The sequence below is a fragment of the Indicator indicator genome, chromosome 1 (assembly GCF_027791375.1).
Source record: "Indicator indicator isolate 239-I01 chromosome 1, UM_Iind_1.1, whole genome shotgun sequence".
Taxonomy (NCBI): Eukaryota; Metazoa; Chordata; class Aves; order Piciformes; family Indicatoridae; genus Indicator; species Indicator indicator.
In genome coordinates, this window is record NC_072010.1 from 75,966,614 (window position 1) to 75,978,797 (window position 12,184).

Genomic DNA, 12,184 nt, shown 5'->3' on the forward strand with positions numbered 1-12,184 from the left:
AAATACTTTAAATACCAGAATGAGTGAAGATTAGAGAGGTTTATCGATGTATTTTATTACAGGACATAAACTGGCAATATTTCATGCAAGACCACCCAAGTTTAGGGTATCAGTGAACCTACAGATGGCTTATTTCCAGATGAAGCAGTAACAAAGTGGCAGACATTGCACACACAGTATTAACTAGCCACAGCTACAAGTTCAGATACACCTATCAAATCAAGCAATAATAACATTCCTTCCTTTGCATGCCATCATTTGGAATACCAATTCCTGCTTCTAGAGGGACTTTCACTCTGTTCTACTTGGTTTACTCTGAAAGGAAAGGGTATTGGGAAAACACAAACCTATCTAAACAAAATGGAGCGTCTCAAAACAGCGTTAAGTTCCCTTTATCCTACTCTTTTTCCAACGTATTTTTAAAGCGGGAATTCAAGCCTTACCAATGCATTCATCTCCATTATTACCTGCCAACCTTCTCTGATTATCCATCTACTTCATTGGTCTTCATTTCATTTAGAACCATATATATCAAAATACAAATGGCGACCATACAAAAAAGTCAGTAAAATTCCAAAAGAATATTTAAACTTAGCACAGAGGTGTGAACCCTTGTCCCCAAATGCATAGTTTCAAAGCATTTTACTTGCATTTAACATTTAAGAAGAAGATTCAAAACCAAAATTTTTTATATTGCAGGCTTTCAGCACCAAAGTACTCCTAAGAAACTTAAAAGCAATGTGAAACAGGCATACTCTAATCTCTAAAACCAGTAATTATGCAAACAAAGCCTGCTTTAAGTTTCATGGGTTAACCTGAAGACTTGTATGAAAAAAATAAAGATTGCTGAGAGACTGGCTAATTAGCCACAAGGCAGTTGTCTTCCATGTTTATCACTTTTCAATGTTGCTTCTGTATTTGCTATTAGCATATATTGCAAGCTCTTCTCAACAGATAAAGTAGCATGACCTGCTACTGATAAGTAGCATGACCTGCAGTACAGTATAATTTATATATATTTCCTGAATTTTTTGGGGGAGGATGTGGGGAAGAGAGGAAAAAGCATCATTCCGAAATACTGTTTAGATCTCAGGTATCAAATACTGTTATTTCACAAAATGCACATGACCCACTCAAATTGTCATTTCACAATTTTCCAGAGCATTGTTTTCCCAGAATCATCCAAAAATCAAGACAGAAAGGCTGTATCCTCTGCCTGTTCTACAACTGACAGTGCAGTAGGAGCACTGAAAAATGTAGGCCTACCTAATAACAAAGGCATCAAAAAATTTACCACCACAAAAAAAAAAAATTAGCTTACAGTAAGCGTTGCAGATAAAAAACAGTTAAGATAATTCTAGAATCTCCTTTCACTCAGACATTCAGAACAAAGGATATAGTTTATTAAACACTTAAAATAGATAGCTTTCTCAGGTTTTAGAGCATCAGAATGGAAGTGCCCCAATTAGCTTCTACTTTTCAACTGATAAAGGATGAAATGTATACAAGTGAAAACCAAAAAAAAAAAAAAAAAAAAATTAAAAATCTGGGCATTTTCCCCCAGAAGAAAAATATCTCCATGTTTTCTAAAACATCTTGCATTAACTGTGGCATTAGTTCTTTCTTTCCAATTCCTTTCAAATCTCTTCTTGGTTACTTTGTTATCCTCCTAAGGGTTCCATCTTACAGGATACACTTTCACAGCTTCTTTCCAGCTGCTTTATCTAGCAGGAAAAAAACAAAACAAAAACATAAAACAGTAATAAAACCCACTTCAATCAAGAAAAACTTTTCATTAACAGATCCAAGGAATCACTGCTACTCACTGTGAAATTACTAGAAGAGATGGAGAAAGGTTTTAAACAGAATAATTTGAATTAAGTTGCAATACTGGGAAACTTTTAGAAATATTTTTAAATTTATTATATCCCAAATCACACAAGTTCCAAAGATACCAATGAATTTCTACACATACCATTTCTAATGGGAATTTATTTCAAATAGGCTAAACTATGTCAGTCACTAAAAGGAGGAAGAATAGTGTTGTTGATTCAGTTAACTTTTACATCCAGTACTTCTGAGTGTGACAGCTGGACGGGTTAAAGACATACTGCAGAAGTCTTTGTAGGCCTTCGAAAGTCATAGAAGTCAGAAATAAATTTCAGAATAGTGACATGCAGCCTGAAACATTTTGATGGAAGAGGGGATAAGAATCTCAGTTTAGAAACAGACTGATCAGCAGTTGCCCTCATTGTTCGTTCTCCAGAGACAGAAAAGGAATTACCCACTAATCTTTCTGAAAACAAACTAAAATTTTACAGTGCATTCTCTCAAGCTATTTTTGGCAGGCTGTGTAAATTAAAACTGTACAGGCTATCATATGCTGCACCTAAACAGGTTCAAGAAGCCAATACCAAGCTTGGGGAAATAGGTCTGAGGCTGGCAGGGGCAATTAGCTAGATGAGTCTGCTATTACAGCACCCACAAGTTTTACATAAGCAGTCAGCTCCCAGCCTCTTGGTTTTGTCTGGGTTTTTTGGTTGGTTGGGTTGTTTTTTGTTTGTTTTGTTTTCAGTTTTTTTTTTTTTAATTTGTTTTGGTTTGGGGTTTTTTGGGGGGGTGTTGGTTGACTGGTTGGTTTTGGTTTAGGATTTTTTTTTGGTTTTTGTGTGTGCATGTATGTTGTTTGGTTTTGGTTTTTTGTGCCTGTGGGTTTTTTTTTTATATTTGCTATCCATATAGCTACTACAGTGCATCATAATTAGTAGATCAGCAAAATAAGAATCTTACACACAGTTTAGCTTGTTTTCAAAGAGTCTTCAGAGGAACAGCTTTTTCAACATATACTTAAACAATTCTGGAGTGTATAATTTACTGACTGGAGCCCTATCAGAGAGGTATAAAAGTAATACTAACTAAACATTTTGCTTTAATCCAGACAGCTCCTTGGACCTAACGATAAAGACTGTGTTATTACTGTAAATATTCTGACTGTTCAAAAGTCTCCATATTCCCCAATACAAACGGAGCAATCAAGCAAATGCCACAAATGCTGAGTAAGAGGTTACATTTTTAGTGAAGAACCATACCAAAACTAAAATTTTGCATAGTGGGCACCCTAAATGGTCACTTTATATAATTTTAAAAAATAAACCACTACCTGTGTAAGAGTCACGTAAATAAAAAAAAAAAAATCTGAAAAAACCTCAAACAAACCACATACTTTCCTCTTGTAACAGACAATATAAGAGATTATGTAGTCACTTTTCCCAGGCAAAACAATGCATTGCATTGATAGCTTTAGTGCTTTTTAAAAAGTATGTATAAGACAATGTCAAGTGTGCACAGGAAAAACAAATGCATGTTTAAGTCACAGGTTACAAGTGCTAATACTAGTTCATGTCATAAAGATCTACTTGCCTTGAGTTGCCTTTCTCAAGTACTCCAATAAATACAAAATATAAATAATTATATGTGACAGTCCATGAAAAAAATAGGCTCAGAATAAATCCTTTTATGAAGTTTTTTTTAAACAAAAGGTTATTTTTTAATCGCTACACACTACAGGTACTGTATGAATAGTTTGCACAAACAAAGAAGTGCTAAGTGTTACAGCCAAGTAGGAAGTCCTCTGCATGCTGACAGAGAATGAGCTGATTTTTACATATTCTTGCTCTTTCTACACCAAGCTGTAGAACTTATGTTTTATGTGTTTATATAATTTTTTATATATATGTGCATATAAATATAATTTATATTCCAACAGAGATAATTGCAGATGAGATTCTAACTGAATATTCAGAAAACAAATTAGAGCAAAGAAGATTTTACATAAAAATTTGTCTGGCTTAGACACCATAACCTGTTGGCATACCATCTTGAAAATACATTGCTAACCAAATGAAAGCATATAACCCATCTGCTCTATTTTGATATTAAATAAATACTCCCCAACAAATAAGGAGTCACAAGACTAGAAATCCAGATACTACACAAAGTATTGAAATTGAATGAGGAGTGTGGTTCAGATTTAATGAACCATAATGTTGGTCACATTGAGCTGAGTTCCATGTTCCTTTAACAGACTAAGAAAGATGCTGGTCAAAGCAACACTTAAGCAATGGTTCCATTAAGCAGGTCAAACCAACAGACACATCTAACATTCTATCACCACTGATGTTATACAGAAATATGTTATACCATGCAGTTTAGTCACACGGCGATGATGCTTTCTTCATTAACATGGTTTAGCTATCAATAAGTAAATAAACCACACCTGCTTGCAATTTGTCTGAGATTAAGTGTATCAAAGCAGATCAATTGATTCCCTGGAGAAAAATGACAACCTATTTACACAAGAGTTACTGTCAAACAATAAATAGACCAGTTAATAACTGCTACAGGCTGGGATGGGAGTGAAGAAAGAGGGTAGTTTGATGCTGCAGATCACCACTATTTAACACTGGATGGGGTAGCTGTCAGAATTCACACAAAAAATTGAGCACCCACACATCAAAAGAGCAATTATGCAACGCAAATATCCTCAAAATACCTTAAAATAAGTATAGATATTAATATAAATCCTTCAGCATGAGCATTACATAGCAGTTCAGGCAAGCTTATTTTACTAACCCAAAAGCACAAGCACTTTAGAAATACAAGTAGCAGTTGTATTAAAATTAAGTGAAAGCAGTTTAAATATAGCTTAGGTATAAGGACTGTCATTAAATACCCTACAATGTAGATATACCTAGAAAAGCACATTCTGAATACTTCCAGTATGCTAGGACTTACACTTCCAGTACTATTTTCCCTGTTCCAGTCATCTTTTGGCCTTTCAGTACTGAACAGTTAAGTTGCTTAAACTGGATTGTAAACACACAAAATTTAGAGTTGAGTAACACTGTGGCCCTTAAATTGTGTAAAAACAAATGCTTAATTTAAGCTGCATATTTAGATTGCTAGTTTAGTATTTTCAGAATGCTTTTCAGAGTAGAACAAGATGTTTTCAAGTTCAAAGAAGCTTTCCAGAATGATCAATCTGTATTGTTCTCACGGTTGGTTTTTTTCAGATTATCAATGGGGTTCAAGGCACAACTGCTCATAGAATCACTGTATCTATTTTATATCCTCTTCCTCCAAACCTTTAGAAGAAAACAAGTATCACCAATTCTTCAGAAGTAACACCTTTTCAAATCTTTGGAGAAAGAAGTCTTTAACTTGTTAACTTACAGTCTCACCATCACAACTGAAGTAATTTCAATACCCTTAAAATATATTATCTACCCAAAACAAAATAGTAAACATGACACAAAGGACAAAATTTAAACATTTCCTTTATCAAAATTAACAAAGCAAGACTAAAATTTTTCAGGCTGACATATTTTTTGAATATTTTTGTTATTTTCTCATTCTGTAACATTCCACTCACTAATGTGTTAACTACTTTCAAAAATTCACTCACCCATCTCCCAGACGAATTTCCTTAGCACTCTAAATTTAGCCTCTACAGTGAAGAAAGGGCTATACTAAGGGAAAATCTCTGATCTATCTTTGGTATTTACAAAGGAATTAAAAAAAAAAACCCAAACATTGCTTTAATGTAAAATACAACACCTTCTCCCCCTTAAAAAAAAAAAAAAAAAAAAAAAAAACCACAAACCAAACCAAAACACACACACAAAAAAAAACCCAGAAAAAATGCATTTGTACATTTATCCATAGTCCTCCTGTCAGAAACCAGAATTAGTCTAATTTTGAGAATTGCTCTTCCCTGTCAACTGAATATCCCAGGTGCACATTAATACAGTACTCAACAAAATTAAAATTTTTTCTTACCAGTATCTTTAAAGCTGCTAAAAACCTTCCAAAACTACACACAAATAGGAGGATGTTTTCCTTCCTTCCCAAGCAAAGACATTGTGCTAAACCACTCCAAGAGCTAATGCTGACATTTTATACTGATAAGTATCTACAGTAAGAGAATTGTACTGCTTAACCTAAACTAATTTGGTTAAGAACAGCTAATGCCCAAACAAGCCCTTGCAACGTTCCCATACTTTACTTCAAAAAAAAATTCATTCTTTGTCACTGTATACCTCGTAACAAACAAGAGTGGTACATAAACTCCATTCCCCTTTTCTTTCTTCTGATATTTACATATTGCATATCACCCTTAAAGTGAGGCCAAACCTCACGAGTTTTTTCCCTGAGTCTTCATGATGTAAAAGACAAAATATCAAGGCATCCATTGCCAAAAGGCTGCCTTCCCTGTCCACTACAAACAGTCCAGACATGCAAACTCAGGAACCTAAACACAGAAAAGGCGAGTCAAGCCCCAAGAGTCTACATGCCATCAACCACCAGTACTTAAGTTCAAATTTCCTCCCTTTGAAAGAGGAGAAATAAGAAAAAAAAAATCAAATCTCTATTTCTTTTCTATCTTTTTGAGTTGACACACCATGCTTTTGATGGAAGAATTTTTCAACAGTATCCTTACCTGGAATATGCATTTTATTTAGGCATAAACTTGGCATGAGAAAGGTGGTGCTTTAGGTGCTTTCAATTCTGTAGGAGAGGAGTTTTGCATGTTTCTTGGTTTTGAGATATTAGCATTATTTGGGTTCCAGATTATTTGATTATTTGCATTGCCATAGGCAATTCTGGGCATCTCTGGACTTAAATTCAAAAAGTGTATGTATAACTTCAAAAAGTGTATGTGAGTGTTAAAACCCATTCTATAACACACCACCAGTTCACAACAGAGAAAAATTCAGAATTTCTTTCCACAGTTAGATATCTAAGTAAGATTAAGGGAAAAGAAACAGGTGACAGGCAAACACCAGCCATTTACCTCAACACTGATTCGTTACCAGTGAAGACAGAAAAGCAGAAATGTGAACTTTCAGTTTTTACATATTCAGACTTCTTCCATATACTCTTACTTTTCTGACCTTTCTGAAAGATAAAAGAGAATATTTGTTTCAATTCATTTTTCAGCCTAATAAGCACCTTATGGGAAAGTACCTGTTGCTGCCTACTCCACAATAAACATTATCCTACTGAAATTCACCTCAGCAGTGGATAACAGGAAAAACAAGAGAAGAAAGCTGAGTCACACCTGGTAATTTTCTCTCTAGACATCAGCTGTAACAATACTAAGCATTTATTTTTGGGACAAGTATGATCTTGTGGGAGGGAAAAATGAAGCAAGAAAGACATTCCACAAACAGAGAGTGAAAACAAAATCCAAGTCATTTAGCTTTGTGACTAAAGTTTCAAAGATGTACAAATGAAGTGGTGAATTCAGGTCACCATTACAGTCACAACATTCAGACTATGTTTTCTTTCAAAACTTGTGGTATTTAAGGATATTGCCAAGTAAAATCATGGATTATTATTTGTCATTTCAGTATCAAGAAAAGGTGACAGACTAGGAAAGTATGTTCACATATACTTAAAATACAGTATTTTCAAATAGGTGAGAACCTTAGTAGTGGAACAAAAAGTAAAGTAGTGGAACAAAAAAGTTAAAAAATAGAACTAATTTGAGCCACTTAAGAGAAAAAAGGAAAAAAAGTATGTTGCACCTCACTTTTCCCATGTACTTTACAAATTTTCCCATGCTCATAAAAATTAAAATAGTGGTTTGCCCAATTTTTAATTCTGCATTTGTTTAGTGTAAAGTACTTCATGGGAACAGTTGTTTAAAAGAAGGTTTTGAATGAAAATACTATTATTAAAATATTTCAATCAATTGAATAGATTTAGAAAATCCAATTTACATTTATAAAGTCTGTTACAATATTAATTGTAATTTGAAAAATGGGCAGGAAACAGATCTCACAGGAGAGAAGACAAGTTTGTCATCTTTCTGCTCAGTTTTCTTCCTTCTCCCTTCCCTATTACCATACACTTCATTTAGAAACATAACATGTGTTCTCCCAATTGCACATACCCAAAAGTGAAGATATTGCTCTAGATTATCTAAATTACTTCTTCGTTATGGCATGTAATTAAAAACTTAATATCTCTGCGTGCCTGACTGCAGCCACTTTGACTACTGGAATAGGAAGGTTGTTCCTGTTAAACACTCATCAAAACCAAGGATGATTCACAAACGATAGCACTAGTGTTCATAGCCTCTGTCTTCCACTGACTAGACCTATGAAGAGTTTGAAATGGATTCAGATAAACTTCAGTGGGCCAAGAAATTTCAGCAATGGCGTATTTATTTTTGCTTCTGTGCATCATAGAACTACCTCAGTATTAGTACAGCCAAGTATGTAAATTTAACTGAGATTCACATAATATTTCAGCGTGGCCCAAGCAGCCGTTTTGTAGCAGGTACTCATTTTGAATTCCTTTGAAATGAAAATTAATTCAAAACCAGAAGTGGTCATCCAGACACCTAGCCATAGCTCTAGAGTAAGAAGGCTGACTTTTCCTGTAAGGGGACTATTTGAAAAAACCCATACACTTCAAAGGTTCAAAGCCACATCTTCACTCAGGAAGTACCCTCAAAGAAATATTCTTCCTGTTTAATCTCTCTTGGTGCCAGAAACCAGTATGCACCCCACCTGTGTGCACTCCCTAAAACCACAACTTCACTTTATCAACTACATATTAGGGCAGTTACCCCAAAAGCATACCTGTCTGCTCTCAATGCCTTTTACCAAAGCACTCACAAACATCAAAACAATGGCTAAATTCTCGGATATTTGGGGGAAACAAATGCCCTCCTAATTATTATGCTAAACCGTTCTCCCTGTTGGGTTTTTACCCTCACAATGAGTTCTTTGCTAAACCAGACACAGTTTCCAACAGAAATCATGGAGAATATGCCAAATCCAGCCCACCTCATGGTGGTCAGGTTAACAGAAGCATTTTAATATTCTCAGAATATAAAGGATATTTAAAAGAGTTGTTACTATATTCAAAGCAGGTACTGTTCCAATTACTTTATTATTATTATTATATGAACTTTATTCCATCCTACAAGAGAAGGTACCTAAAGTCAGGGATGACCACAATCTCATAGACAACCATGTAATTTTGTTACGTCAAATATTACTCATCAACAGCTCTAAGACCATGGAGCTCACCTCACTATTTTGCGATTTTCTTCACAGTTTCAAAGCCTGACCATGTCTATAAACCTCAATTATTCTAACAGAGAATATATCAGAACTCCTGTCCTGGGCATACCCGTCCACAAATATCTCCAAATGACAGACATAGCATATAGCTTCTGAGAATATCAACAGAAATAAAATTGCTATTCTTTTCACAGCAATCAAACTGCACGCAACTCTCAAATGCTGTGGTGAAACTGATGACAATACATTAATCTCATTTACTTGTGCAGGAAGATGAAAAACTAAGTATATGGTAATACTGACTTAAACCACTGTTAAAATAAACCTGTAGATACACTCTTTCAGTACATGTGATATAAACCTAAACTGTACTTAAAATTTAATTACAAAAGGTTTAAACCAAGCAAAAATGAGCTTTCTATGCTAAACTAGGCATTTACATAGTATTCTGCACTGATTTAACTTGTAGCCAATTCAGGAATGCAATGTAGCCTGTCAGTAGGTGCATACTGAGCAACCCAACCTCATGCAAAGTTACTGGCTCAGATCTCAGATGCACTAGAGACATTAGCAGGGCAGTGTATCTTTTATACACTGTGCCATTCAGAGCCAGGTATAAATGTGTTCAGTTTCAGTATCACTTTGAGGCTGCCGCGTTGCTTCCTGGTTAGGAGATAGATCTCTTCCCTCCTAACAGTCTTCTACTGAGGCACACAAGGCATGTTACAAATTAATTTTTAAACCAACTTAAGTAGCTATTTTAAAAGATGCCAGGTCAGCTTCTTAACAAAGTAAGGCTTTATGTATTTATCTCTGCATATTTTTATACCCTTCAAGTTTTGAGTTTTGTCTTCCTTCTCCCTACAGAAGGAGAACCAATGCCATTGTTGAAAAGAGAGAAAAAGAATGGTCATTTTCTCAGACAGCTGTTTGAGAAAAGAAGGGGGAAAAAACAAAACTCAGGCTGGATAAAACAGAGAAGGGAGACTATTCTTCAAGTATCCTGTCAGTGTCCTGACAGGCAACCATCTCTCCTTTTATATTTTATTCCCTTTTCTGTACTTCATATTAAGCAGTCTCACTTTTTAAAAGCCTCTCTTGATACCATATAGAGTCACAACTTTCCTATTCCTTAGTCTTTAAGGAGTACCTTAAAAACACTCAGAAAAGATGTGGTTTAAAAATAACACCAGTATTATTTCCACATTTCTTCACTGTCCTCAGGAACTTTTCCATGACTATTATGCTTCCTGTAAAAATTGCTAGTTTTCTGTAGTGTATGCTTCATTCGAAGTCACAATCCTCTGTGATGACAAGTGTATCCATGGCAACTAGTCATGATGTAACATACCTTTCAAGCAGTATCTTAACCTCAATTAATTTCCCCATACGCCTGTTCACATTTCAAATTGGAAAAAGGCACTTCAAGAGAAGATAATGTACCCTTCTCCAATCACACTACGAGACCTTTCCAACTTCATTTTAAAAGGCCTATTAAAGCCATCTATTTCACTAAGGAATGGCTTAAACTGCACTTTTTTTTTTTTTTTTGCTTAAAAGTGCTTAGGGAAAAATAAGATTTACAGCATTTACTGAAATAAGAATATCCAAAAATCATTTCATAATTCTATAAAGAAAAAAATTAATAAACCTTCTGTATAGCTGAATATACGAGCCTCCAAACCAGGTGTAAAAACGTGTGTAACTATACACATATACATTCAATCACAAATGCACAGAAACAGTGCACACAATATTATCACACATGTATTTACACTGCAATTCTGCTGAATAAGGGCAGTTGTTAGCGGCTATTGCAGATGTGAGGTGCAAACTTGCCTTCTACCAAAATTCTACACATGCAAAGCATCTCTGCATCAATGTTCAGGCCAAGACAGTGTTGGAGTTTTGAAATATACTTAGCTGTGTTCATTTAACCTGGTTGATCTGTTCACTGAGTGACAACTACATTTAAATGGTGAATTGTTTTATCATGATGCAGGTAAATTAAATCAGACAAATCGACTTTTACACACAAAGGTCTTTCAGCTTCAGCAGTAACTGTCCCTATCTCACAGACAGACCAAACCCGGTTAGAGAGTCGTTCAGCCGCAGATCAAAGTCACGATTTCGCAGACGATGACGCTGGCAGCGCTGGGCTGTCAGCCCACCCTCACAGCCACGCCAGGGACAGACAATGCCGACAGCCTCCCGCAGGCTCAAAGCACACCTCCCAAACTACGAGAAGGCTGCAGCGTGTCTTCCTGAGCTGGATGCAGCCACCACTGGCAGCCCTGCGGCGCCGAGCAGCCGTTATGCCAGCCGGCGTCCCCTCCCCAGAGCCACGGGCGTGTGGGGAGGGAAAGGGGGATAGCCCCGAAAGGCACCTGCCGGCCGTTAAACGGCCGACAGTCCAACCTCGCTGCCTCCGAATGGGCCCACAACACCCAGCGGCCGCGGCTCCGAAGCGCGCCTGGGGAAAGGAGCGGAGGAGAGAGGACACTCCAAAAAAGAGAGCTCCCGGAAAAAGAAGGGTGGAGACGGCCCTTGGGACACCTCCGGGGCCGCGCCCGTCGGCAGCAGGCGAGAACGCTGCCCGCCCTACTCCAGCCGGGCACGGCCGCAGGCAGGCACCTGGGCAGCTCCTTTGTTCCTCCCCAGTCACGCCGCCCTACCCTTTCCACACTCACCCACGGTGGCCAGGGTCTCCAGGTCCTCCAGCTTGTAGACAGCCGGCTCGGGCGCGGCGGGCGAGCCGGGACTGATGGGGCTGGGGGCCGGCACGGTGGACTGAGGCGCGGACAGCCCTGCCACCGCCGTCTCGCCGCCACTCTTCGCCCCCATTTTGGCTTTTGCGGCGCTGAAGGCGTCCATGGGGCCGAGCGGGCGCTCCGCAGCCGCTCAGCGCATGAAGAAGGACGAGCCGGTCCGGCGAGGCGAAGAGGAAGGAGACGGCGCGACGGAGACACAAACTTTCAGTCTTCAGCAGGCGGAGTGGTTGCTCCCCGAAGATGAAGCCAGTTCCCGCTGCCGCCTCTGAGGGGGCGCGGAGCCTTTCAGCATCGCTGCAGACGCCGCGCCGCCCG

The 12,184-nt window shown here is 37.6% G+C and overlaps 1 protein-coding gene across 2 annotated transcripts in view; it reads right to left on the reverse strand.

Moving 5' to 3' along the window:
- The window catches only part of PRKX (protein kinase cAMP-dependent X-linked catalytic subunit), a 53,367-nt gene extending 41,395 nt beyond the window's left edge, over positions 1-11,972 (reverse strand). The window contains exon 1 of one of the 2 annotated variants that reach the window (XM_054400053.1): positions 11,789-11,972. In XM_054400053.1, the coding sequence (XP_054256028.1) occupies positions 11,789-11,972 (184 nt within the window). Of the gene's footprint in view, positions 1-9,878; positions 10,013-11,788 lie in introns of those variants that run through there. The other variant, XM_054400061.1, reaches the window with a different exon arrangement.
- Positions 11,973-12,184: the final 212 nt, after the last annotated feature.